Genomic DNA, 26897 nt, shown 5'->3' with positions numbered 1-26897 from the left:
ATCAGCAGGGTGGACGTCCTGTACATCCATCATAAACTACAGGTTCTGCCTCTGGATAGGAGATTAGTAGTTACTCACGTGAAAGGGGGAGTCTGTGTTGATCTCCACCTCTGCCTTCACCCAAACATCCCCCAGGGCGCCCCCCCTCTGCCATACTGGGTAAATGGCTTTGTCGGCCACCAGCACTGTCAGACCGCCCGACCTCGGGCCAAACTGGTGCGTGTACATCACCATCTGTAGCACACAGACGCTCAGGATCCACCCAGAACTCAAACACTTAATGTCTTTGTCATTATATAAGTAAACAAGTACAAGCATGCTCGTTGCCTGAGCAAGATTCACTTTAGTAACAACAACAACAACAACAACTTTACAATCCAGACAGGATTTTAGCAACAAACAAGGCTCTGTTGCTCAGCTGGTCTTCTTTAGTCGGTGGTTGCTAGACTGAGGTTACTAACTTGTTGGTAGGATGGTCCTTGTTGGTGGTAGGTGGTTGTTATGGTGTTCAGAGTTGTTCCTAGGGTGTTAGTAGGTGGTGACTGTGGTATTGTGGTTTTGTCACTGACTTGTGTAGGTGGTTCTGATAGTGTTGTGGGTGGTTGCTACAGTTGTTTGTCTTTTGGCTGTGATTGATTTGATTGGCTGTGGTTCGGGGGTGGTTACTATGGTTGTTACTGCATCCTAAGAGTCACCACAGAAACACTGAAGCATACGGGTAAAATGACAAATCTGTGTTAAACTGACCTTGCAAGGTTGTGAACTATTGGTGAGTTCAAGCAGTGGACTCTGGAAAGACGCCCAATCATTCGTCATAGGACCATCAGGCGCAGTGACGTATAAGAAATGACCTGCAACAGAACATCATCATCATCATCATCATCATAATGACAATTGGGTTTATTTCCATCCATACAAATAAAAGTCTAATAATAACACATGAGTCCCGTATGAGCACAGAGGTTTGTACCTGATATGCTGTTGTTGGAGTGGTCCCTTCCTGGTCCTTTCAGAGGCTCTGTGGTGGAAATGTTGTCCTGACTCGTTCTGACCCATTTCAGATTGGACAGTGACCTGAGGTCCCAGTCACACAGGCCTTTCTCAAAGTCACAGATCCTGATCCCAGCTGGAGACAAAAACAAACACACATCTCCCCTCACATCCAAACTGTAAGAGCTCAGTGTGATCGGCAGAGCTCCTCAAAGGAAACAAAAACAAGATGTTTGTGCCAACTTCCTGCCAGATTGAAGGAGAATATGCATGTTGATGTCTCACCACAGTCTTCCTCATCAGTTCTGTCTCCACAGTCGTCGGTGTTGTCGCAGACTTGCCGATGCTCCACGCAGCCCCCGCGCTTACAAGCCAACATCCCCTCTGGACACGTGTCTCCTGGGAGAGGAGCTGAGGACGGATGGACGCAGGACAAACAACATCACTGCACTATCAAAGTACACCGAACGAATTTAACACTAAAAACTACTAATACCATCAATAAAGATATAAAATAAAGTTCCTACAATGAATTCAGGGACGTTTTTATTTTGGAGTGTTCTGTGAGCAAACTAAACATTTAACCATAAAGCTACAGCCAGAGTCAAATTCAAAAGGAAGAAAATCCTTCAATGCTACTTTCTCTGGGGTTAGGACGTTCCTGCACGCTCATAATTGCTCCTGCTGCCCTACAGTGCCGCCGGTGTTTTAAACTTTTCCTGACACAATTTTAATATTTGAAATGAAAGTGAAGACAAAACAGTGAAATTCAAAAATTCAAACCTTATATCACCAAAAAGGGAAAGTTTAGTTCCAATAGAACACAAAGACTCACAGGGCAGAGCACAGTCCAAAAACTCCAGGTGGTCTATGGACACGTCTCCACGCTGTCCCACTGAGCGCCGTGAGGACAGACGGATCTGGAAGGTTGTTGGGATGCGGCCCAGAAAGATGGTGGCCTCCCTCCAGCCGCGCACACTAATGACCTCCGGACGCCAAACCACGGCCTCTCTAGAGTCCTGGTGAAGCAGGGAAGCCCACAGAGGTGTGGAGCCCAGGCCCGTGTGACCTTCAGGCACAGTGAGACACGACGCAATGACACAGTTGGATCACATGGTCCTGGGTTACAAAAGGTCTCCAGAACAAGGCAAAGGGGCATACATGCTTCACGTGTGCCATCACTGCACTCACATTTAATCTCAAACTTTGAACTCAGAAAGACCAGAATAAAATTTAAACTCGACAGAAATCCAAGTCAGGAATGAATAACAATAAAATAAATAAAAAGCATTTCTTTCACAAAAACAGTGAGAACAATCAAGGTCAACAAAGTCAAACAGATGACCTCACCTGAGTCCCAGGTGAAGTATCTGAGGCGAAGGCGACATGTGGGTGACGACTGCTTCATCACGGGCGAGATCAAGACTGCGGTGTTGAGCGAGTCTGTCCTCACCGCCGTCACGCCCAGGAACCAGCCTGCAGAAGGCAAACAGCCTCTGTGGTTCATCAGGCTTCATACTGGGGACACAAATCCTGGATACAGGCTCAAACTCACAACCTTTGGCCCAGGGATGGACTCAAATTTCTGACTGACACATTCTGAATGAGACCTCGCCCATATATGGTCAGATACGTGTGTGGACGCTCTGTTGGGCTTGAATCAATCTTCCTTGGTTCGTTTCGCCACAGTGTCCTTACCTGTAGCCGTCCCGATGGTGAAGTCGGAGGCGGGGCCACTGTCCTGCAGGGCGCGGCCCCTCTGACGCCGCTCCCAGGTGTACGCTGCATTTAGGGACTCGTCGCGCCAGCCGCAAATTCCCCCCTCCTCAAAGTCACACTTGAACGCCTCCCCTCTGTAGCCTTCAGAGTGAACGGAGGACCGATTAGAGCTTTGATACTGAAGGAGGCATCAACATTATCTGGAAGGTTTAGCTAATGACCGATTTAAAGAGGAAAACATTTAATTGGATGATTAAGGGGACGTCCAGGTTCCCTGAGATAAAGACCATAACCCAGACTGTCCACTGAGTGGCGCCTTTGCACTGAGCACATGGTGATAGGCAGGGGGATTGTTACTGTCCTGACCTGGAGGACCTTTGTGTCATTACGGCCTTACAGTTGGAAATGAATGCCACATAACATGACAGTGTCTAAACAATCTTCACTGTGAATGTTCTGTGTATATAACTGTGGGATTGGGATCCAATCAATGACCAATGTTACATTTCATCTCAGAGACGGAGTCAGGACAGTCTACGCTGCCTTGGCGGAGGTATGAGCTCTCAGGAGTCTTACCACAGCTCTGCTCGTCAGTGCAGTCGGAACAATCGCACACAAAGTCACATTTGCGCTCAGGCGCCTGGCATGGATGAGAACCGGCAACCTCTGCAACAAAGAGTATGAACCATGAGTGCAGAGCAAGAAGAAGATGATGAAGAAAATGAAGAAGAAACCTATGATAGCTGTTTTACTTCAAGTACAAATTCAAACATTTATCTTTAAAATATAGCAAAATAAAGTGTCACGCAGATGTACTTCCTGTGTTTGTTTGTGGAGGAGAGTGAAACAGCTGAGATGAGCTCAGCCCAGAGTCTCATTCTCTTATCAAGAATAATTACTGTCTGAAACTTACAGGGTTGCCAATGCCAAGGCTCAAAGGCCACGGGGAAGTGGAATATTGTTCATTCTTCCAAAGGTCTCTGACTAACAGCAACGACTTCCCTCTTCACTGCCAATACAGCGGCCAAAAGAAACATCTGAATGAACTCGACCACTGAGATTCTGGGTCGATTGATAATATCTGAGCCTGACACATGAAGTGACTTAAGGTTTTGTTGTTCCCTGTAACCTCCGTTCACTTGATTTCTGATTCAGAATTAAAAGTCGGAAATCAAAACACAGAAGCGTTTCATTCAATGTTGCCAACAAAAAAGAAAATACTTCTGTTTTTTCCCCTTTGAGTATTTTAATTAGACTTTATTCAAACAGCTTTACAGGAATCTGGGGGGAGGACAGACGACACACACACATACACACCGTATTAAAAATTATAATTATAAAATTCTACAATCATTGGAAATTTTTGTCAAATCTGAGTTTCATCAAATTGTACAACTCATCTGCTAAGTAATGTAAATCAAATGTTAAACTGGTTTTAAGACTCTTACTTGATAGTTTAGGACTTGACTTGTATTTGTGAGATTACCTGTTTACCAATGATCAGGTTAAGCTAAGTTAAGGTTAACTTAAATGAACTCTTACCGCACTGCAGCGTTAGGAGCAGAATGACGGCCAAACTTGTCCAGGACGCCTCCATCTTCTCTTCCTCTCCTCTGGATGGGCCCGTCTGCACTCTCTTACCTGTTACCTCTGACCCCCTTCACTTTGACTGAGAGATAACACACGGACTTTATGTTCACCCAGCATGCACCTGTGTCCGGTCCTGTCGTAAAAAACGCTTTCCCATCAGTGACGGCTTCATCTATTGCTCAATGAGTGATGCATTCACTGACCTCTGCTGCGGGCCAATACTCCACTCAAACTTATCCAAACCGAAATAACTACGACAAAGAGTTTCAGTGTGTGTGTGTGTGTGTGTGTGACAGTGATAGATACTGGAAAAACCTCCTCCAGACTTCAGTGGGGTTACAGAGAAATCATGCATCCATATTTGCATTTCTGATGTCGACTCTCTACTTGATGTGTCTCTGACCTCTCTGACCTCTCTGACCTCTCTTTGACAGACCTGCTACATGCATTACCTTTCTGTTTACATCAATTAAATATTACTGAAATGATTTTGTGAACACTGGGTGCAAAAATCTCCTCCCCCGACTCACAGGATCCATTTCAGCCTAATGCAAATGTTCAGCGGCTCTTATCTTTAAATGTGGTTGTCACTGTTTGGTAGCTGCGAAGATTCTATCAGCTGTTACAGAAAGATAAGATGTAATGGAGGCAGGTGACTGATTCCCTCATGTTATTACCTCACTAATATGAATCTAGCAGCCATTAAACTTAAACTCAATCTAAGGGCCATTTAAGGTCTTATCAGCAAACCCAGGTTCAATCCTATTGAACCAATCTGACTGAACACACACACGGGAGCTGAGTGCAGTCTGAAGGTGAGAATTCAACCAACTCCAGTCATAATAAACTCTAATGAGCTTTTATTTGACTAAAAAGTTTAAGTTTAGCAAAAACCAAGCAGTGCCAGGAGCCTGAGAGCGTCACCGCCTCAGATCGGTGTTCGCTGCTCGCACCATCCTGCATGAGAGGCCAGACGCCACCTCTCAAGTCCTCTGAGTCTACATGGTGGCAGTCCAGCACAGGGCGAGTCCAGCAGCAGCAGCAGCAGCAGCAGCAGCAGGGGGCGAGTCCGCGTGGCTCAGTATCCCTCGTTGTCCCACGTCACCTCGTAGTCTGGATATCGAGCCTTCAGCTTCTCTGTGCTCACCGCGTGGTTCGCTCGGCCAAACCCCTGACGCAGGAAACAGAGGGAAGCGTTAGGTTTGAAGCGGCACCTATGTGTAGGCAGAGTCATCTAGAGTCCCGTACCATGGAGTATCCGTACACGTGGATCTTCTTGGCCTCGGGGTCGTGTTTGATCCGTCCTCCTCCCACACACTCACAGTCCAGGTGGCCTCCTTTCTCCAGCTCCTCTGACACCTTATCATAGATATCAGCTGCAAACACACGGAGGGACAGAACAGGACAGGAGAGGACGGGAGAGGATGAAAGAGGACAGGAGAGGTAAGGAACACGGATAAAATTATCCCCATCCCTCCAAACAGGACCGAACAACTCCAACTCTGGGTGAGTGAGTGAGTGAGAGTGTAATCTACTTCAACTATCCTGTTTATAATTCAAAAAACAGGTGAGGTTTACAAAGTTCAACCATCAATAATATAATATAACAACCATAATAAAGGTTTATCTTATCTTATCACCCAGATTTAACATCATGGAATATAAATAAATCAGATTAATCGACAGTGACAAGCTTACACCTAAACACTTGATCAGAATGTGAAGAACTCCATATAAAATTCAATATTAAAATGTTTTTTAATATCAAATCAGACATCCATGACTTTTCACAAACATCCTCATCTTCGTGTGACTCCGTGTGAAACAGCGCCCCCCGCGGCCTCACCGTGGTACTCCGCCCAGCCGTAGCCCCGCACGATGTCCGCCTCCGCGTCGTCTCCTTCCTCCCGGCTGTGGACTCGGATCAGAACGTACTTGAACACGCCGGAAGGGTCGATGTCGGCCGGCGGGATGTTCGCCATCAGCGCCGCGGCCCGCGTCTGCGTGCACATCTCACCTGCGCGTGCACAACTCACCGCCAAAACGCACAGAACACACGCAACGCAGAGCTGAATGAGCAAGCACCGGAAGTCCGCCGTTACTCCCGCGGAAACACGCACAGCTTCAAACAGATTAACGTGCGATTATATCGATATTTAATTAATATTCACGTGCAGCTCAGAGTGATCAGACTGAAACCAGCTGCTCAGGACTACTTCCGGGTTTGCCCTTCATATTAAAAGCATAAATTTTGCGTCACTAATCGAAATCGGAACCTGGATTTTATAAATCCTCCACACGCACACTTTCTTTATCATTTAGCCTGTTTCATTTTACAAACGTGTTTTTGATTAGTTAGCAATTTAGCAACAAATGACGTCAGGATTAAACAAATGATTTGCTTCTCATCTAGCATATTTTATTCGGAACGCCTCAGCTACCTTCATTTCCGGGTTAATGTCTTCCTGAACGCAAGGCATGATGGTAAATGTTGTGCGAAACAGAACACAACGTCTCCATCGGGATTCTTGTACAAAAACATTTATTTAGTTCACTTTGCACCTTTGTTACTTTACAAAATAAAACGATAACACAGAGATTAAACGTAAAAAATATGAAAATTTAAAACTTAACAACAAAAGTTTATTTATTTATTCCTGAATGTGGATTATTATAGTAGTCACAAACGTCAGTAAAGGAAAATAAATTGCAAGAGAAAATAGTTTAATAATCTAATAACAACTTGACTAAACTTTTATTTGTGCAAATGAGCGGCTAAATATGAAACAAAATGGCTCAACTGGATGCAGACTGAAGTCTAAAACCTTTAGTGAATAACTGAACACAGAAAGCTTAAACGTCTGAAGTCAAACATAAGAGAAGAGACTAAGTCTGTCAGAAGGAGTTATCAAGGTTCTAAGTGTATATCCAGTCCCTCTCTCACATGGAGCCTCTTCTTCTGGATTGTAATTTAGAAAATAATGTCTAGGAACAAGACAACATAAGGCACAACGACCCGGAAAGTGTCACAGCTGATTAAAGATTTTTACTAGAAAATGTTAAGTTACAAACCAAATGTAATCTCCTTTGAAATCGAGGGAACCAGACTCCGTCCCGTTCTCGCCTCGTACCTCCTTCCTCCCTGAATGTCCCTGCTGAATCTCAGATGTTGCTCTCACTGTCGATCCCTTTGTTCCTCTCCCCGCGAGCTCGGAGGAAGACGAAGCCCACCACCGCCGCCAGGAAAACGACGAAGAGGAAGAGGAGCGTCCCCCAGGCCCCGGGGGTCAGAGCCTTCCTCAGCGACGCGCCCTCTGCTGGCAGCAAACTGCTCAGGCTCAGCATGTAGCCCAGCGCCCAGCCCACCGAGGTGTCGCCCGCCTGCACCGACACAAACAACACAACTGCAACTTCACAACACCTAATGTTCTTTTCCATGACATGTCTGCAAATCTGCTGTTATGAACCTCTACCCCACTACTTGGGGGCAGCAGTAGCTCAGTCCATCGGGGACTCAGCTGGGAACCAGAGGGTCGCTGGTTCAAAATGTGTTTTTGTAATATGATGATGATGATGATGTCTCACCTTCTTCTGAAATGAAATCCGAGGGAAGGACTTCTCATCGAAGCCGTAGCCTCTCAGCATGAGAACCTGGATGAACACTGAGGAGGCACAGTAGTCCGGCAGACGCGACTTCTCCTCTGGAGCGAGAAGAAGCAACTGGAACAACATGGAAGAAGGTGTGGGAATTGAACAATGACGTTAAATCTGCCAACATGATTTTGACATCTAATGATTGCTTGGTTCCAGATTCCTTCACAGTCTTTTCTGGTTTACAAGACAAAATGGACTGTTTAGGACTCATACTTTAAGGTTTAAGACTTATTACCTACACAAAAAGTACTCCTTCGAGCCGGAGTTGAACCAGCGACCTAAGGATGCCTCCTCAGTCAATCTACAGTCCTCCGCTCTACCAACTGAGCTATCGAAGGGTGAAAAGATCCTCTATGCACCCCAGGCAGGACACGCAAAAACAGACAATTGGTGTTTACACAGCTCAGGGGCCCTCTGTGTGTGTGTGTGTGTGTGTGTGTGTGTGTGTGTGTGTTTGTGTCTGTGTGTGTGTCTGTGTCTGTGTCTGTGTGTCTGTGTGTGTGTGTGTGTATCTCTCTGTGCACTCTACATCCCTTCGATAGCTCAGTTGGTAGAGCGGAGGACTGTAGAGGCATCAATCAGGCATCCTTAGGTCGCTGGTTCAAATCCGGCTCGAAGGAGATCTTTTTATTCAGATCAGTTGCTGCTTCAACCACGAATTATACTGTACTTCAGCTCATACAGATGAAAGACACAAGTACGTCTCCAAAGTCCCTGCTGGACTAACTATAGAACACTTTATTGTTCAGCATCATCAGGTCGCTGGTTCAAATCTGTCCTGCTCTGGTCGGTTGCTGCTTGTACTGCAAATTATACTTCAGTTCATACAGCCGAGGGACCAAGTCATTACTTTTACAAGTCAAACGTGAAGTCCAAGTCAAGTGTGTAAGCTTCTGTCCTACCTACTCTTTTTTTCCCCAAACTAATGATTCCTGGGTTTCCCCTCTACAGTGCTTTCTGGTCTACAGGTCAATATGGGCTGTTTAGGAATTAGACTAGTTTAAGACTTGTGATTTCAGACCTACTTTCACCAATAGAAAAAGTACTCCTTCGAGCCAAATTTGAACCAGTGACCTAAGGATGCCTGTTCTTTCATTCTATAGTCCCCCGCTCTACCAACTGTTACCAGTTTTTAACACGTGGAAATTGCAAACAAACTGCTGAGTCAGCGAGTTAAAAGCACTTTACCTGATTGAAACTCATCCAGCAGAGCTTTTGTGCCGCTTCGTCCATCTGAGCGGGCGTGCTCACTGAGAGCCCAGTGACCCTTTGCAGGAAGGAGTGAGTGTAGAAAAATGCAGAGAACGCCTGAAAGCAGCGAGAGGACGACAAGACACACAGACGAACGTAGAGAAACAGATCAATCAGAGACGATCTGAGACGAATCAGATCAAACATAAAAGCTCAATACTCAGATCATTTAACCAAAGTGATTTCTACTGATTCTAACTGTGATTTTGTGTCCTCCTGTTGAACAATAAACAGTGTTCTATAGTTTGTCCAGCAGGGGGCTCTTCAGGTTAACCTGCCTTCGTACATGTATTTGACTCACATATGGGTTTTTAGAAAAGGACACAACAGCTTAAAGGTACTGAGTCGGGTTCTGTTTCTCACCATGAAGCTGCCGGTGATTTGGGGCTGGAACACTTTGTCAAAGGAGCAGCGTGAGAACGGGCAGCTGTCGAAGGAGAACATCTGCGACACGTTGCCCAGGCAGTGCTCGTAGTGTCCGCTGCCCTGGACCACCACGGAGGCCTGGGGGTCGTGGGGGGTCGGCCTGAGGTCCGCCGTGCACGGAGAGCTGAAGATGCTCTCCAGCTTCACCGTCACGCTGTGGCCTGCTGGGTAGCATGGGTGAGGCACTGTGGCCGAGAGACCCTGAGACTGTGAGAGAGAGAAAGAGAGAAAGAGAGAGAGAGAGAGCAAGGGAGAGGCGGGGGCACATAGATAGAGAGATACAGAAAGAGAGAGACGGACAGACAGAATTAGAATGCAATGTTTCTTTCTCTTTCTCCCCTGGTTTGCATAACCCTTCGATAGCTCAGTTGGTAGAGCGGAGGACTGTAGAGTGTATTAGTAGGCATCCTTAGGTCGCTGGTTCAAATCCGGCTCGAAGGAGAAATTTTGACTCTTGTTGTCGGCTGCTCGTACTCCAAATTATACAGACGAGGGGCCAAGTTATGACTTTGCAGGACACGAGTAGTCTCAAGTCAAAAGTGAAGTCCACGTAAAGTCACAAGTGTCAAACCTTCTGTCCTAAAAAGATCTGATTTTTCCAACCTAATGATTCCTGGATTTAAGTCACCAGTCCTTTTTCAGTCTTGAGCAGGGCTCTCCAACCAGGCCTACAAGGACTCGCGATCCAGCAGGTTTTGTCTCCTGCCTTTAAACTCATTGCTTGCACCTGGTATCCCAGTATCTGAGAACTCACCTGAGAACTTGGAATTCAAGGTTCAGGCAATTAATGTAATGGCAGGATAGAAACCCCATGAACACCTAGAACACCTTGGTGACCGCTGCTCTACAGTGCTTTACTTGGTCTACAGGACAATATGGAATGTGTAGGACTCTAAGGTTTAAGATGTGTGAGTTGACTTAGTAGCTAAAGTAAAACTACAAGCAGCCACTGACCCGGGTAAAAAAGTTCTCCTTCGAGCCGGATTTGAACCAGCGACCTAAGGATGCCTGGTTTATACATCTACAGTCCTCCGCTCTACCAACTGAGCTATCGAAGGGGGACATACAATAATACACACACACACAGAAACACAAAGAGGCGGGGGGGGACGCCCACAGACTGGACACAATGCGTGTGTTTATCCTCCCTGGTGGACAGTCAGCATCCCTTCGATAGCTCAGCGGTAGAGCGGAGGACTGTAGAGGCATGAAGCAGGCATCCTTAGGTCGCTGGTTCAATTCCGGCTCGAAGGAGAACTTTTTGTCCAAAGTAAATTCCAGGTCAACTGACGAGTGTGAAAGCATCTCTCCTAACAAAGTCACATTTTGACAAGCTATTGATTCTTGGATTCCACCAGAGCTTTTGTATCTACAGGACATCATGGGCTGTTTAGCTCTAAGCTTTAAGACTTGCGACTCTAATTACCAATAGAAAATGTTTTCCTCCAAGACAGATTTGAACGAGCGAACAATAAACGCTGAACAACAAACAGCGTTCTATAGTTTGTTTAGCAGGGACGTTGGAGACGTACTTCTGTCCAGCAAAGTCATGACTTGGTCTTTCATCTGAGTTGAGGTGAAGCAGCAACCTATCTCAGTAAAAAGATCTCCTTCGAGCCGGATTTGAACCAGCGACCTAAGGATGCCTGCTTCATACCTCTACAGTCCTCCGCTCTACCAACTGAGCTATCGAAGGGATGCTAGCAAGCAAGCAGGGACGACACACAAAGACAGACAATTAGTGTTTACACAGCACATGGATGCATTGTGTCCAGTCTGTGGGCGTCTCTCTCTGTGTGTGTGTGTGTGTGTGTGTGCGTGTGCGTGTGCGTGTGCGTGTGCGTGTGCGTGCGTGCGTGCGTGCGTGCGTGCGTGTGTGTGTGTGCGTGCGTGTGCATGTGTTTGTGTGTGTGTACAGCACCCTATATCCCTTCGATAGCTCAGTCGGTAGAGCGGAGGACTGTAGAGGCATGAAACAGGCATCCTTAGGTCGCTGGTTCAATTCCGGCTCGAAGGAGAACTTTTGACTCGGGTCAGTGGCTACTTGTAGTTTTACTTCAGATACTTTTGTCTTAAGTTCAAAGTAAATTCCAACAATTCTCTCCTACCAAAGTCACATTTTTACAAGCTAATCATTCCTGGGTTTCTCCTCTACAGTGCTTTCTGGTCTACAGGACATTATAGACTGTTTAGGATTCATACTTTCAGGTTTAAGGGATTTGAGACCTACTCCTACCTTTTCTAATTACCAATAGAAATTCTTCTCCTTCAAGCTGGATTTAAACCAACGACCTCAGGATGCCTGTTTCATCTACAGTCCTCCGCTCTACCAACGAGTCAGCTTCCTGTCGTCGACTTCACTTAAGTCTGTACAGATGAAGTGAGAATACAGTCCTATGGTTACCTTGACGACGTGGGCCATGAGTCTCTTGAGGACCTGGTCCTTCCCGTAGCACAGGTAGCTGTGTGTGTACAGCGAGTACTCCCGGCCATACAGCTGCAGCTTCATCGTATCCTTCCTGTCCTCCACCTTTTCCTGAGTCGCAAAGGTTATCTGGGTGGACGCTCCGCCGAAATCCAGAGCTCCCACTGTGGGTCGGCCGGTGCTGAACCAGTGACCCATGAAGCCGTACTGCAACACAACAACAGAGACAACAGAGGTTCCAGTTTGACAAGCAGAGATTCTGCAGCCATCATTTGACTTGTTTCTATGGCAAAGTGATGACTAGCCTCAGGAATCGAGAGACGTCTCCCAGCAACTGTCAATGTCAGGCATGCTTGAATGATCACTTCGCAGGTTTGACCACAACTTTACACAAGATTACGAAAGAACTCCACAACATTTGGGATATTTCATCATTTTTCAAAAGATTTTTATACCTGGAAAATATCCGCGTGATTATGAGTTCACAGGCTCTGAGGTCAAGAGGTCAGGCAAGGTCAGCAGTCAAGCTTGTGCTCGTGAGGAGAGTGAGTAGAGGGTGTTGGGTGTTATTGACAACTGATTGGTTTATTGTCTTTGAAGTAGGCTAAGTCCTCAGCAGTGAGGACCATGATCCATCATTTCACAGGAAGCTTCAGATCACTTCCAGAATTCTCCACTGGGTGGCGCTGCACCATCAAGAGACTGTCACCTTTGGCGCTCTGACGCTTTAAAACTTTTGACCCCAAGGACACCTGAAGATATGAGCTGTGGTACCTTGATGAAGTTCTCCAGCAGGTAGTTAACGGTCACCCAGCCGTACGCTCCCTCCTCCTGCCCACTCAGGATGCTCGCACCCTGGTAGCTGAAGGGATACGACTGGATCTTATCACCCACCTCCTGGAGGATCCGAGAAGACTCTGCAGGACTGGAGATGCTGTTTGGGAGAAGAAGAGTCAATGTGTGCCAAACGATCACAAACATGCAGGCAAAACACAAAACAATGAATCATATAATCTATGATTTAAAAATAATCTTTAGTTGCAGCACTTACATCAGAAACATGTTCAGTTTGGCCAAAGAGCTTCATAAATATTGATTCTTTCGTATTTTCTTTTGGTTCAAATAAATGTCTTTTCAAGCTTATTATTCCTCACTGTTTCACCTTTGACCCTTCACGTTGTAAAGCTGCCATAAACACCAGTTGAGAAGCTTTAGGGGGAAATCAGTTCCACATGTTTGTCTACAGGACAAACGTTTGTGTGTGTGTGTGTGTGTGTGTGTGTGTGTGAGCTGGTAAACTGACAGCAGACAGGCTAATAGGAGTAAATTAGATTAACTGTCTCGCCTTTTATCTTTGCGCTGTTTCATCTTTGCACCACATTCTTTCATCCAGACCATTCTTTGTGTGTGTGTCCTTCATGTCTTGTTTCTGTTTGTCTGGCTGCTATCTGGACGTCTCAAAATGTTAGAAATGCATATGAGTGAAAGAAGAGAAGATCTACATGTTGGCACTAGTCGGCCTGATGGCGGGGCTGAGAAACTACAATCAAAATTCTCTCCCCCAACCTAATCAATAACAAATCAGATTTCATCATTGAGAGAGAGAGCCAGACTGCTCCGCCTTGGCAGAGGTTTGAACTCTGACTGTGACGTTTAGGAAGGTGGGATATCAATAAAGATTGTAACTATCTCATAGGTCTGGAATGAATCAGCCACAAAGAGATAAAGAAGCAAAACATACCGTGTACACCCACCCACACACACACGCACACACACGCACACACACGCACGCCGACTCACTGCAGCAGTCTCATGCCGGCCGTGGCGCCCAGGTACACCGGTGTGACCCTGTGTCTGTCCTTGGGGACATCCTGCACCGCCTGCTCCATGCAGGGCTGCAGACTCCCCGCCGCTCCCCCCCGCTGGCCTGCGTAGCTGGAGATCCCTCCACCTGAGACCAACGGCAACACAACACAACACAAACCTCAACGTGCTGAGTCTTGCTTGTGGTTTATGACAAACTGCTGGAGAGGATCCAGGTTCAAAGGGCTCAGTGCCACTGTGTCATGTTAAGTCCAGACTCGGGACAAAGATGAACAATGAAATGGTTCAATCTAACATGTTGAACTGTTGCTCATGTGGATCATGTGGATGGCCGGATCAATAGATTGATGTAAACATTGTTTTTCTGACTCAAACTGTCATGACAACCTGATTTGTTCTGCCTAAATGTGGTCCGTTTGAGGCCGTGCAGTTCAGCCTGGAGGAGGACTGATCCGCTCCACTGATGGCTCTGCTCTGCCCGTCCTCACACAGAGCTGCGACCTCACTACCCTTCTAACCTTCACTTCGCCGGGCCCTCTATCAGACTGCAGATTCACACACGCTGCATGTTTGCATATCGTTCTCACGTCTGATAAGGAGTTACAACGTGAAGCCTAAAGTTCAGCACCGACTCCGCCTTACAGTCTGCGACAGATACAGATACAGATACAAATATAGATCCAAGGTGAGGCTCAGGTTACACACAGGTTTAAGGTACCGCAGCTGTTACTTTGTCTTTAGGCCCGAGTGACAACAAGACTAATTCTCTAAGTCCAGACTAGCTCGGCCTTGGGGGAGGTATGATGCTCTGGAAGTGGAGCGGTTGTTCAGCGGTTCTGCTAGAGGCTTTAAGCAGCGAATAGAAATAATGAGGCTGCTAGAAACGTCCTTAACTTTACAAATAAAGGTCAGATTTGCACAAACATTTGCATAACAGAACAAAAACACCTAAAGCAAACTTTCCGGGATAAATCTGACATGTTTCAGTTTTTTCCTGCTCATCAACATGTACTGAACGATCTCCACCATGAACATTCCAGATTTATCACTGTATGTCTCCTAAAAAAAGAAAGACGTATTATATGCGATGCTGACTGCCAGTCTGAGCTCCGCAGTTTCGTCTTTGCTGTGGATGACAGACGTAAGACAAAATGTGCTGACTCACCCTTCACGTGGCATTCACTGTGCTGGGTGACCACGCCGGTGCCGTTCTGCTTGTCTGCTGGCCACTTGTAGATATAGAAGGCCGTGTGCGACGACCCCGCATCCACCACGATCCCGTACTAGAGTGAGAGGCCACGTGATGAAGGAGGTGGATGACGAGCGGCAACCGTCCAATTAAGCACATGAAAGCACATAAAGGTTTAAAATCGTGACCTGGCTGATCTGAGGAGGGATTACAAAGGCTTTCACTGGCACCTGGGAGTCATTTGGCTACGGAAGAGGCGAAATGGGCCAACACACCCAAAGCCGGGCCAGTGGGTATCATATAGCAGCTTTACATGTTTGTGGCGTGGGTCAATATGTTCAGGAGCACAACACGCATGGGCCAAGTTTGGTTACAGACGACTGGTTCATTCATGAGCTACAGCACTTTGTAAAGAACAAGCCCCGCCCACTCCGCTTTGGCAGCCAATTAGAGCAAAACGGTAAAAAACAAATAAAGAGGCAGACACATTTGGGTTTTTAAAGCTTCAGATTCAGTTACATGAGCTTTGCCCACTTTTATCATGAGGAAACGATGTGCGGGTTGTGTTTGGCTTCACTCTTCTGACATTTAAACATAAATTATGGCACAGATATCAACAATCACTTCCTGGTTTCTTTCTACACTTTGCAGAGGTTTATACACCTCTTCAACTATACCGCCGTATTTGCACCGAAGTTGCAACATTTACGATAACAAAAATAACGCCTGCCTCTATAGCTCCTCCCACCCGACAGTCGAGGAAACGGCTCCCCCTGTGGTGAACTGGGGTATTGTGGGCGTTTGTGCTTCTCTCAAATCGGATTCCATCAGTACAGTAGGAGGGGAGACATGATGTCATTGAGTCCAATCTAGACAAAATGAAGAGTTCGGCCATTTCTAAAAAAATTATTGATTTAATCGTAGTACAGTGGAAGTTGTAACGTGCACACAACGTAAGTGTGGGGGAGAAGGATGAATGCCAACACACACACACACACACACACACACAGTCACAGTCACACACACACACACAAACACACACACACTTTAGTGTAGCAGCGTGTGCGTGTAGTCGCTACCAGGTAACAACTTGTTTGCACAAACCAAAGCTCCAGTTACTCGTCACAGAGTCGCAGTCTGCCAAAACGCTGACGACTCGCATCCACATTTACCAAGAGGAGTATGTGAGTGTTTGTGTGTGCGACCTCACCATGAACCCCGGAGCCTCCCGGAGGTCCTCGGTGGGCACCGTCAGAAGCAGGATGGCGACGAATCCGAAGAGCAGCAGCGCAGCGGGGACGGCGGGGTGCGCGGAGCGAGGAGCCATCAGCTGCGGCGTGACCGGCGGCGAGTCCGGAGGGAAACGATGATCCCGCGCGTAAAAGCGGCAATGCTTAAAGGCGCAGGAGCGAGAGGGAGAAGCTGGTCCCCCCGGTGCGCAGGCGTCACCGCGGGCTTCACGCTTCACCTGCTGCCTGCGCTCATTTACATGTGACTGGGCTGAATGGACTCGGTCTCAGGCTTAGGCCAGGTTCCCCCCATGTGGGCACGAGTCTCCCGGTCGTCAGTCAGGAAGCTCCGGGGCGACAGGAGCCGCGCAGGGAAGAATGTGAGGGAGACTCCGGCCCGCTGCTCATTCACATTCAGGCGGGGTGGAGCCGGAATCTGCTGCCATCGAGGTTTGCACTTTGAAAACCCCAAACCGAGCGGACCGAGCGGTTTGCTCGGAGATGTTACGGAGAAACAAGGATGTCGGGAGCAGGCGGAGGAGCAGGCGCAGCAGCTCAGCGTGTGTTTGCATGTGAGGCTCTGACATGCAAACGATGAGCTGCTTTGTTTGCCGCTGCAGAGGACTGAACTCTGCACATACGACACATGTGACACATGTGGCGCTCTGCAGGTTCAACAGCGACCTCCATAGCAACACAACACACGGAGAAGTCAAGGATGTGCAGCTAAACGCGTCCATAAAGCCAAGCTGCGGCAAAGATGACTTATTGTATTTTATTACTGTTATAGAATAACAAAATGCTTTGTTCAAGCTTTTTTCATTTTTTTTCCAAGATATTGATATCATTTCTTGAAGTAATCAAAAAATTCCTGATCATGAATATGTTGTGTAATGTTGTTCTGATTCCTTTACACTCTGACTCCTTTACACTGGCTCCTTTACACTATGACTCCTTTAAACTATGACTCCTGTACACTCTGACTCCTTTACACTATGACTCCTTTACACTATGACTCCTTTACACTCATTCTGTTAACAGGTTTGGCAGCAAAAGTCAGAATTCTCAAAATGTGTCAATTAACACAAAATCAAGCAAAGTCAATTAAAGAAGCGTTCATGTCAGACTTGATGAACCAGCTGCAGTCCAGCTGCACGGCTGAACATGAACGGTGCTGGCAGCTTTAGTTCACTCCTGGGTGTGTATAAAGACGTTAAGTCACTTAACCCAAAGCAAAGGAGAAGGAGGAGGAGGAGGAGAGAGGAACCACTGAGATGTAAATGAAAGGAACTGTTTATGCGGGATGGAAAATGGAGGTGAAGGTTGGACATCTTGTGGTCACTCACAGAAGCTGCAGGGCCGTTTCCTCTGTGTGAGTGTCAGTGTGAGTCTGCTCCTTTTACAGGACACACACACACACACACAAAGGTGAGATGACGTGGAGGTTGCCCGTAGGCGTGCATGTGAATCATCTTTGTGTTAGTTCAGATGAACTCACATCCTGAACACCAGGACCTGTTCTTTGGCTCAGAGCCAGTCAGTCACCCATGATGTCTCACACACACACACAAACACACCAATGGAGACAATGAAGATTAGAACTTTGATAGATGAAAATAAAATCTCTGTGTTTACAACTTGTCGCCCGGGCAACAGGTTCAGGACTCCAATGCGCCCCAGTCTCCACTGCAAACACCACAGCTGCCTCGAGGCAACGCTCAACCCGGTGAAACGCCGCTCCCTTGTGGTGGTTTGATGCTGGAACATTAAGACCCACCCATTGGGTCTTTCGATCTTATCCAATGTAAAGATCCTCCTCATCTACACAAGGATTTAAAGCAGGAGGGTTTCAAAGAGATCTGAAGGGGTTAAAGGCCACACTGGGCAGAGATGACATAGTTCAGACACAAGATTAGTTGTTAAGTATCGTATGCAAGTATATTTATTTACAGTTGTATAAACAAGATGAATCAATGCAAGATCGTTACTGGAAGAGGTAAGAAAAACAAGTGATTCCTCCCTTAAGGGCATTTGTATATGTGTGTGTGTGTGTGTGTGTGTGTGTGTGTTGATGCATGTGAGTCATAAGTGTTCATGTGTGTGTGTGTGTGGAGCAATAATACAAGACATTCTCTGCTGCAGTCATGACACAAGAGCAGTACAACCTCCTCCACCCCGCCTGTGTTCAGCCAGATTGTATTTACATCAACATTAGTGCTTCAGACAACTTGTTTCACATGGCAAGAACAAAGTAAAGTATACGGAGTATAGCGTGTAAGCATGCATAGGCCCAAAATGACAACGTGATCAGAGGCCCAACCAAAGCCAAAGTATGGAGAGTTTGTAGATATTTCTTACAGTACTTAGTAGTAGTCTGACGAATACAGCGGTGGTACTTTAAAACTAGAGTTTGGGAGACCCCTCAGCCTAAAAGTGCTGTGCAGTGCCAGATACCTGGAGGGCAGATCGGCTTTGATCCAGCAGCAGTGGTTTCTCAGCTCCAGGAAATGGGAAACGGCCCGTTTTTGCACCAAACCAAGCCGGAGACGGCGAGTCGTGCGACGCTACCAAGTCACCTGGACCTCCTTCCCGCAAAAGTTCTCAAAAGCCAAAACCGGAGCGCAGGGTTGGAAGTTTTGCGTGAAGAACCAAGTGCTTGGTTGGGTGAAAAACATGGCCCTTTGATGCAACCCCTCCAGACTGGAAGTGAGAAAGACTGCGAGGAGAGAGAGGGCGAGAGAGAGAGGGAGGGCGTCCCCAAACACAACATGGCTTATTTGGCAAGATTTCATCAGACCGCAAGTATTATTTTCATATATTCTAGTACTTATTCTTTGCTATTTGAAGTAATAAAGACATTTAGTTAGGAAAAAACTCATGCATTTGGGAGATTAGTGCAAAATAAAGTGGTAAAATAAACTATTTATATGATTATCGTGTCTACAATGGCCTTTTAAGAACCAAAACATTTCCAGTATCATGGTGTAAACAGATGAACACACACTCTGATACACACATGCTTCCTTCATTCACCAGTAGACAAAAGTAGCTCCATATCCTCATGATTAGTCTAAAATCTGTCATTTAACATGTGTAGATAAAAACACAGGTACCTCTTGATAAAGTACGTAGGTAGGTGTAGGTCAAAGGTTTACAGTACAGGTGTGTATTGCAGTAAATGTTTCTATGGTACCTTGCCCCTATCTGGTAATGATATGTTATAAACTGGTCAAATTTAACCAAACTAAACTAACCTCCTGCAAAGTAAGTGTAGCAGTAACATCAAATATCATCTGTAAGTAAATTTAGGAGTAAAAGACAAAAACAATCATTTGACTAAGAACATACAGAAGGAAAAGGTGTGTGTGTGTGTGTGTGTGTGTGTGTGTGTGCAGGATGGGTTCTTCTCCGCATGCTCAGGGACCCAACAAATATAGAAAAGTCAGGAAACTTCCTGACGTTAAAAAGGTGCAAAATCAGATTCTCAGCCAGTTCTCCAGCAAGCGGCGCGACTCGGCCTCCTCAGAAGCTCCATCAGCAGGCAGTGGAATGAAGCTTTGGCCATGGACTTCTCTCCTCTCCTCCTTCGTGCCTCTCTCTCTCTTCTCGGGGAGCCAGTCTCTGCGTCCCCCTCTCCTCACACCACCGTGCTGACGGACGGGTCGGACAGGTTGAGTTGTCCCGTGATGTCAGTGGGTGGGTACTGCTGCAGAGGTGAAGAGGAGAAGGGAGGAAGGAGGGGAGAGGGAGGCACAAACCGCGTCACTTCTCCACAGAGTTTCCTTTGTTTCATTAGCTTATTGTAATTACTTAACATTCGCTTTGCGCTTTTAAAGGGCCGGTCCATCCTAATTACAAAGGCATCTCTCTTGGAGAAAGTTTTGATTCATGTACACAAAGTTTTTCCATATAGGGCCTCTGCTGCCACCACAGTACGGTGGAGGGAAATGGAATTACACTTGTTTGTCCGATACTCACAAACTTAAATAATTCCCATTTAGGCAAATTAAACTTAAAATGCTGAACAGTAAATCAACCAGACTGTCATGTTTGGAATGATGTCATTTTCCATTCACATCCACGACACTGTGGCAGTATGTGGGCCAGGAGGTCACCATTTTTTGGTTAAAATTGGTGAACCGACCATTTAAAATAGAACCTCTGTGCTCCATTTCAGTAGAAATCCAGAAGCAGCAGGTTCTCTAACCCTCCTCAGGCACACCAGTGTTTTACCCGCATGTTGTATTTGTTGTTTCTCTGCTTTTTGGATCAGCGAGTAGTTTGGTGGAGCCTGAGATGGGTTCAGTTTGGAGTCAATATGAGATCCTGAGAGTCGAAACAACAGCGGTTTGAATCAGCGGAAACCAGCGGCGTTGTTGTTTAAGGCCGTGTTTTCCTTTAAACTGGGCAATCACATCCTGATTTCAGTCGCTCAGGAGGAGGCGATGGTTGAAATTCCACTGGCTCAAAGTGCTGCACTCTCACACCCAGTCCCCCGCTTCACCAGGCTTATTTTAAAGCAGCGCACATTGAGTTGTAGGCGTCTGCAGCGCCGAGGAGGAGAACAGCATCCCCGTCTCCATGCAGGTGCTTAGTTACTATGGCAACAGTGACTTTGCTTCCGCCTGAGCCAAAGTCTGCTGAGTGTGTGGTCTGCTCCGGGTATGATAGCAGTAAGCCATATTTGTTTTTACAATGCTGAGGCTGAACGTAGAGAAATCTATCCTCAACAATCCCTCCTTAACCATTGTAAATATGGCCGCTCACAGATCTTTGATCTTGCAGTGTTACAACTTTGTCCCAACAAGCCAATCAGAATTCAATGTCATGGCGCTGAAAAACTAACTCCTATCACGTACCCTCAAATACATAGACACATGAAATATATTCAGTTCATGAACTAGAGCAGTGGTTCTCAAACTTGAAGCGCTCCCTCTTCCTGGTCGGACATTTTAGAGCCTTAGTGCCAGAATTAAGGCATCATTTAAGGAAAATTGTGTTGAAAAAGGCGTGAATTTCTGCAATCAAGGTGATCAAGAAATGTTATTCTAAGCACAGTTGATTATTCAGTTTATTTACATAATAATCTCATGAAGTCTACGGAGCTGCGACTCTTCTAAGACCATGTGACCTGTGATGTCACTCAAAAAGTTTGTTTCACACTGACACTGTACACACACGTTTGCTGAGGTGGCAAAAGTGTGAGAACCACCGAACTAGAACACCCAAACGTTCAGGGACCCTGTGTGCCCGTGTTAGACCTATTTCTGTGCAAACTCTCCTCTTCACTGAGTCATAAAAGTCTTATTTTTGCAATCTGCCATTGCGTTGAGATTATTTCAGATCCAGTCCAACATTCCTTTTAACAGAATTGCAGTATTTTCATTCTAGTGCAGTGATCTCACTCATTCCGCCTCATTACCAGATGCTGACAGTCGTTCCTACAATGGTCGACTCGTACCAGAGACAAGTTGAAATAATCTCTCTGCAAAGATAGATTTAATTATCAATCTCTCTCAGAAAATAAGACTTTCGGTTTCATTAACAGACGGATTTTTTTAGGTCTCAATTAAGCAAGATCTTGAAATTTAAGTGCCTCTCATCTTATGCTGCTAGAGCCAAAACATTCAAGCATATGAGCCTCAGAAGCTGCTATGATGCAACTGACGCGCTCACAAAACAGGGCCACATCCAGACACACTCAGACTGGATGTGACTCGTTCACTTGACCCGTGAGTTGCATCATCATCATCAATCATCATCATCATCATCATCTTCATCATCATCATCATCATCATATGGCTTACGGCCCCCCATTTGGGTCTGGTCATGTCTTGTACCTTGAGGGCCTGTTATGTTATTGACCCTACTGGGGTCAAGTGGACCGGCAAAAGAGAGACACTTCACCGTCATCACCACAACCACAGTCACAGGTTATAAAGCGGAATATCATCGACATCAATGAATGTTATTTCTCTACTGGTTTCTACTGGTTGCTACATCTATGACAGTCAGAGTAATCGACATGCTTGTAGAGGGAGAGAGGAGCAGTGTGGCATGTGGGTGAGGGACACTGACACTCAAGTCCATTGATATCCATTAATATAAAAGAAGAACATTGATATAAAATTAAAATAACGGTCAAAGACTGAGGATGGTAAATCTGTCATTTAGAGCATCGTTTTGCTTCGACTAAATCCACTTTTAGACATTTTGTTTTTCCACCGAGGACTACAGGGCTTCTCAAACCCTCATACAGACACATTAACAAGGGCCATCCCGCTCTTCTTCTCTTCAAACTCCACCCAATCTATTGAGAAACCTCCAGGGGAGAGCACAGGCGCTTTGGTTCAATGCAGAAACATCAATAAAGAACAAAGTTAACACAAGAGAAAGAGAGAAACACAGAGAAATCAAATCAAAGCACACAAAAAAAGTACTTTAGCTTTAACCGCGATTGGCTGCGTCTCCCCTGAGAAACACATTCAAAACGTGAGGTTAGTACAGAAACCCGGATTAGAGCCGATTGTGTTCTTTTTAGAGCCAGATTTAGGGGCCCTGGTCTGGCTGAGCTGCTGGTCTGTGGGAGCTCAACAACGTCTGGCTCCCACCCGCAACCAGCTTCATCTGCCAAGAACGGAGAAGACCTCAAACTCTCACTGTGCTGCAAGGAGGAAGACCAGCAAAGACGTGGAGCTGAAAACCACCGGTACACTGCAAACAAATCTCCACTTCAGCACTTAGTGTTTGTATATTATTCACTACATTTACATGCACTCAGTACTGCCATTACCTGTCTGAACTGTGATTAAGGCAAGAATACAATCAAGTCACACTAGCGGAATCTCAACATGAGGCGAGTTCTCCTGTTGAGAAAAGATGCTTACTGCAACGTTTACATGCCAAAACTGGAGGGGCGCTCATTAGAGTCCATACCTCCACCAAGGCCAGACAAAACAGTCCTACTTGCATAAATCTGTCTCTCATTGGTGAAATTAAACAGCTTATTGACAATATCACCTGCCGACAAGCCAACAAGCCGTTGATTAACAAAATGTAACTTGTTGTTTTGGCGCCACCATCAGGACAATTGATGTTTCATACTGTGCATAAGCAGTGAGGTCACATGTCCACATACTTGGGTTAGAGTGGACTGATTCATTCATGAGACGCAGCACTTTATGAAGAATAAGCCACGCCCACTCCACTTTGGCAACAAATTACACCAAAAACTAATGAAAAGTAAAAAACTAAGATGAACCTTGTGTCTGGCTCTTGAAAAACTAAAAAAAAGGTGAAAATCTCGTTAAGATAAAATGGGTGTGGTCGTGGAAAGGAAACCAGGAAAAAAGAGGTCACTTAGGGTTCAGAACTTATTGGCCAAAAGGTGGTTGACCACAGCGCCACCATCAGGTACCAAGACAACCTGCACACCAAGTTTCATGAAAATAGGTTCAGAACGTTTCAGGTCATTCTACTGAAAAACCAAAAAGCAAACACACCGATTTACAGCAACATACTGTACATCTGCACACAAAAACAAAGTATGTGACTCTGAGCATACTTTGATTCATGCTGATTTCAGTTGCATTGCCTTAATCTCAGTATAGTTGTAATGTTACTGTGCATGTAAATGTATTGAGAGTCCTTAAACTCTTCCTCAGTTAAAACAGATGAGTGGTGCATTGAGATCACCTCAACCTGTTTCTGTCTCTGTCTTGTTTCAGCACACAAACACCCTTTTCCAATAAACCCCTGAAACAAGTCGATCTGTAGTGGAAACAGGTTGACGTCATCTTACTGCACTTTGCATTTTGTTTCACTTTCAGGACTCAAAAATCATAGACAACATTGGCTTTGAGATTTCCAGAAGTGTACGAGTCTTTTGCGGCTTGTAACACACTGAGAGTCAAAGGTTTCACAGATTCCAGATGCCCAAACATCCATAACACCCAAAACAATAAAAGATGTTTGTCTTCACCACCTGAAAATAAACCCTGGAAGAGGCATGCAGAGTTCAGACCACAAGGACACTGAAAAACAAATCATTAAGACAAGAATTATGACAAAGAAAATATGACAAAGTAAAATTGATTAATAGAAATCCATGAGTGTAATCCTGAAATAGATGTAATTGGTAAGACAGCATGTTAGTTTCTTCTCAGCGGGACTGGCCGTCATGACGACTGCCACCTTGGAAATGGATATTGGAAATGACAAAACACGGGCGCGTGCGGTCAAACCAAAAGCAAACCGACAACGATGCGGGAGGTGCAGGGTTTGTGCCATAAAAGGAGAGGATGGAATACAAAGGATCGCGCAATCAAAAGGACAAGACGCAACACACAGATATACACACACGCACAGTTCCACCATATCACTGAGAAGGACACCATCGCCACCAATCCACGTCCAAACCAAACCAGAGGCAGGAAGGAAGAGCAGCCCAAGACAAAGACCACTGGCAGAGCGCTTTGCGTTTGTCGCCCCCCTCCTCCTCCAGAAGCGCAAACCGAATCCCGTTAAGGACCCGTCCCCCCTTCCCGTCCCCCCAAACTAGCCTGACCTGCGTTCCTGCACTGATGCCCTCTGGCACTGTAGGACTCGGTCGCCTACAGGGATGCTGAATGGATGGCTGATCGATGGTGAACGGACAGACACGTGGAGGAGGTCGCTTGAGCCGTGTGGAATGGATGACGTGGAGGATGGGATTCTCTCGTGGCCGGGTATGGGCATGTAGAGAGAGAGAGAGAGAGAGGGAGAGAGAGAGAGAGGACAGAGGAAAGAGGGTGAAAGCAGAAGAAGAGACAGGAGAGGAGAAGGAGGAGGAGAGAAGGGAAGATGTTGCTTCTTGGTCTCCTTACCGTGTCTTTGGAGGACCTACGTCTCTTGATGCTGGAGGCCAGGGTGGTACTGATGGACCTAAAAGAGGCTTTCTTTTTGGGGTCGGGCTCTGCTCTACCACTTTTCCTATCCTAAAATAAATATATGTAGAAACATTATTCATGTTCTGGGGCTGGGGAGGTGATAGCCTTGGCTTCAGTCTCAACCACCACCACCACCCGCCACCCCCGCAGATGACCTCATTTAGCTTCTAACGTTGTCAATAGAGGGTCCGTGAGAGAAAGACTAGATCATTTGGAAATGTAAAATGTGCAAAGAGGGAGAAAGAAAGCGATAAAGCCTGTTAGATGTGATCGAGGACAAATTCAATCTGACATAAGGGCTCCGTCTATCCCAACATTCAGCCCCTATAGAAATGCATTGGAATGGTTTGAGTGATACAGATGTCAGTGGGCGTGAAAGCTACGCTGGGATATTCTGCCGATACGCTCGCTCTTGCCTGAACGCACACTGTAACAGTTGCAAAGCTCCTTACCTCAACACACAAGAGGTCTCAAATAGGAAGAAGAATCAACCAAACGTGACTAGAATCCAATAGAACCCGGTCGGTACCCGAGCCAATTTGGCGCCCTCCCTCCCTCCCTCCCCCCCTCCCTCATACCACCAGAGTGCGCCCATGGCTAAACCCGGGTCTGTGTCTACACAATAAAACTCAGTGTTTGTGTGCAAAAAAATGAAAACTCATTAAGGAATTCTTACATCCTGAGTCTCTAGAGAGGAAGAGGGCTGCATAGGGGGGAAGAAAAGAAAAAGAAAATAAATTTCCATCCACTTGCTGTTAGATCGTAACACTTTAAAGATCCTTATGCAAAAGCCGAGGGGACCAAAAACTAGCAAAGCAAACATCCACATCCAAAGCCAGGCAGGTATAAAGAGTAAGAGAAGTTGTCAGAGGCAGGAGAGGAGCCACTCAAATGCATATCAAAGAGGAGAAAACAGCAACCAGTCGTCCATTGAAGCCCATTTAAAGTCATTATACCTTCCGAGGGTATAATGGAAATTCACCCCACACGCTTGGGAATGAGATGGAGTGCAATGGAGTGTGTAGGTAAACTGATTTGAGAAAAGATGACAGCCTGTTTGCCAAATAATAACAATAATGGCTGAATTGTATTTAAAGACACAGTGAAAGAACATTTAGAGCATCTTTAGCTTCTGTTTCCTATTGAAGCTGGAGATTTCTGCTGAAACAGAAGGTCACTGGAGCTGCAGTCCGTATGTTTACACACGCAGCAAGGCTCTGATATGTGTCTGTATGTAATGTCACTGTGGGCCGGCTAGTCAGGCACCGGCCAATCAGACAAGGCGAAGGCGAAGAAGAAAGCTGCTTCACGATCAAAGAAAACTGACGAGGATAACGAGGAAGTCCTTCTATATATTTATGTAGGGAAGAAGATCATCTACATAAAATGAATCTCCTGAAAAACAAACTGTGTTAAACGGACCCCGATGACATCGTAAGGATGACTTTGTAAAGAACTAATGCCACTCCTATGAGTTAAGGTTGTTGAATTCAATATAAGGTTGTTGCACCAACATGAAGGCTCCTAAGGACACCTGGGGTAACGTGTTAATTTGACTGTGACTTTAAGATAAAAACAAAGATGGGACTCTTCTGTTATGTTCGATTTGTGACAAAATGACAGCTAGAAGATGTCATTTCGAGAAATTAAGGAACTGTAGATGAAGGTTAGTC

The 26897-nt window shown here is 45.9% G+C and overlaps 4 protein-coding genes and 7 non-coding genes across 14 annotated transcripts in view; 4 read left to right on the top strand and 7 right to left on the bottom strand.

Annotated features, from left to right (window-relative positions):
- Window positions 1–4306, bottom strand: part of mamdc4 (MAM domain containing 4) — an 11628-nt gene extending 7322 nt beyond the window's left edge. Inside the window, exons 1-9 of the mRNA XM_076169515.1 lie at window positions 4252–4306; window positions 3286–3375; window positions 2689–2850; window positions 2341–2466; window positions 1826–2059; window positions 1276–1401; window positions 971–1126; window positions 748–851; window positions 79–234 (exon numbers count right to left, since the gene is read on the bottom strand). Of these exons, the coding sequence (XP_076025630.1) occupies window positions 79–234; window positions 748–851; window positions 971–1126; window positions 1276–1401; window positions 1826–2059; window positions 2341–2466; window positions 2689–2850; window positions 3286–3375; window positions 4252–4306 (1209 nt within the window). The remainder of the gene's footprint in view (window positions 1–78; window positions 235–747; window positions 852–970; window positions 1127–1275; window positions 1402–1825; window positions 2060–2340; window positions 2467–2688; window positions 2851–3285; window positions 3376–4251) is intronic.
- Window positions 4307–5160: 854 nt separating this feature from the next.
- On the bottom strand, window positions 5161–6547 carry phpt1 (phosphohistidine phosphatase 1). Its single transcript, XM_076169502.1, has 3 exons — window positions 6146–6547; window positions 5548–5675; window positions 5161–5470 (listed from the first exon to the last, which is right to left on the bottom strand). The coding sequence occupies exons 1-3, from the start codon at window positions 6309–6311 to the stop codon at window positions 5378–5380; spliced, it is 387 nt and encodes a 128-aa protein (XP_076025617.1). The 5' UTR covers window positions 6312–6547; the 3' UTR covers window positions 5161–5377.
- A 330-nt stretch (window positions 6548–6877) lies between these two features.
- entpd2b (ectonucleoside triphosphate diphosphohydrolase 2b) lies at window positions 6878–16428 on the bottom strand. Its single transcript, XM_076169513.1, has 9 exons — window positions 16279–16428; window positions 15045–15162; window positions 13856–14006; window positions 12830–12989; window positions 12035–12262; window positions 9568–9837; window positions 9142–9261; window positions 7885–8019; window positions 6878–7680 (listed from the first exon to the last, which is right to left on the bottom strand). The coding sequence occupies exons 1-9, from the start codon at window positions 16393–16395 to the stop codon at window positions 7462–7464; spliced, it is 1518 nt and encodes a 505-aa protein (XP_076025628.1). The 5' UTR covers window positions 16396–16428; the 3' UTR covers window positions 6878–7461.
- On the bottom strand, window positions 8204–8291 carry trnay-gua (transfer RNA tyrosine (anticodon GUA)). Its single transcript is given in 2 exon segments — window positions 8204–8239; window positions 8255–8291. It is a non-coding gene; the product is annotated as a tRNA-Tyr (tRNA).
- Window positions 8486–8573, top strand: trnay-gua (transfer RNA tyrosine (anticodon GUA)). The gene is given in 2 exon segments: window positions 8486–8522; window positions 8538–8573. It is a non-coding gene; the product is annotated as a tRNA-Tyr (tRNA).
- Window positions 9984–10071, top strand: trnay-gua (transfer RNA tyrosine (anticodon GUA)). The gene is given in 2 exon segments: window positions 9984–10020; window positions 10036–10071. It is a non-coding gene; the product is annotated as a tRNA-Tyr (tRNA).
- On the bottom strand, window positions 10601–10688 carry trnay-gua (transfer RNA tyrosine (anticodon GUA)). Its single transcript is given in 2 exon segments — window positions 10601–10636; window positions 10652–10688. It is a non-coding gene; the product is annotated as a tRNA-Tyr (tRNA).
- Window positions 10798–10884, top strand: trnay-gua (transfer RNA tyrosine (anticodon GUA)). Its single transcript is given in 2 exon segments — window positions 10798–10833; window positions 10849–10884. It is a non-coding gene; the product is annotated as a tRNA-Tyr (tRNA).
- Window positions 11239–11326, bottom strand: trnay-gua (transfer RNA tyrosine (anticodon GUA)). Its single transcript is given in 2 exon segments — window positions 11239–11274; window positions 11290–11326. It is a non-coding gene; the product is annotated as a tRNA-Tyr (tRNA).
- On the top strand, window positions 11560–11647 carry trnay-gua (transfer RNA tyrosine (anticodon GUA)). The gene is given in 2 exon segments: window positions 11560–11596; window positions 11612–11647. It is a non-coding gene; the product is annotated as a tRNA-Tyr (tRNA).
- A 3506-nt stretch (window positions 16429–19934) lies between the features above and the next one.
- grin1a (glutamate receptor, ionotropic, N-methyl D-aspartate 1a) overlaps window positions 19935–26897 on the bottom strand; it is a 29763-nt gene continuing 22800 nt past the window's right edge. For 2 of the 4 annotated variants that reach the window (XM_076169511.1, XM_076169512.1), the window contains one exon: window positions 19935–20003. In XM_076169511.1, coding sequence (XP_076025626.1) covers window positions 19935–20003 — 69 coding nt within the window. Of the gene's footprint in view, window positions 20004–25161; window positions 25273–25900; window positions 25928–26897 lie in introns of all 4 variants that reach the window. The other 2 variants (XM_076169508.1, XM_076169510.1) reach the window with 2 other exon arrangements.

The sequence above is a fragment of the Genypterus blacodes genome, unplaced genomic scaffold (assembly GCF_046128005.1).
Source record: "Genypterus blacodes isolate CSIRO-AG114 ecotype Tasmania unplaced genomic scaffold, CSIRO-AGI_Gbla_v1 ptg000205l_1, whole genome shotgun sequence".
Lineage (NCBI taxonomy): Eukaryota > Metazoa > Chordata > Actinopteri > Ophidiiformes > Ophidiidae > Genypterus > Genypterus blacodes.
The sequence above is the reverse complement of the archived record's forward strand: the minus strand, read 5'-3'. Positions and strand labels throughout refer to the sequence as shown.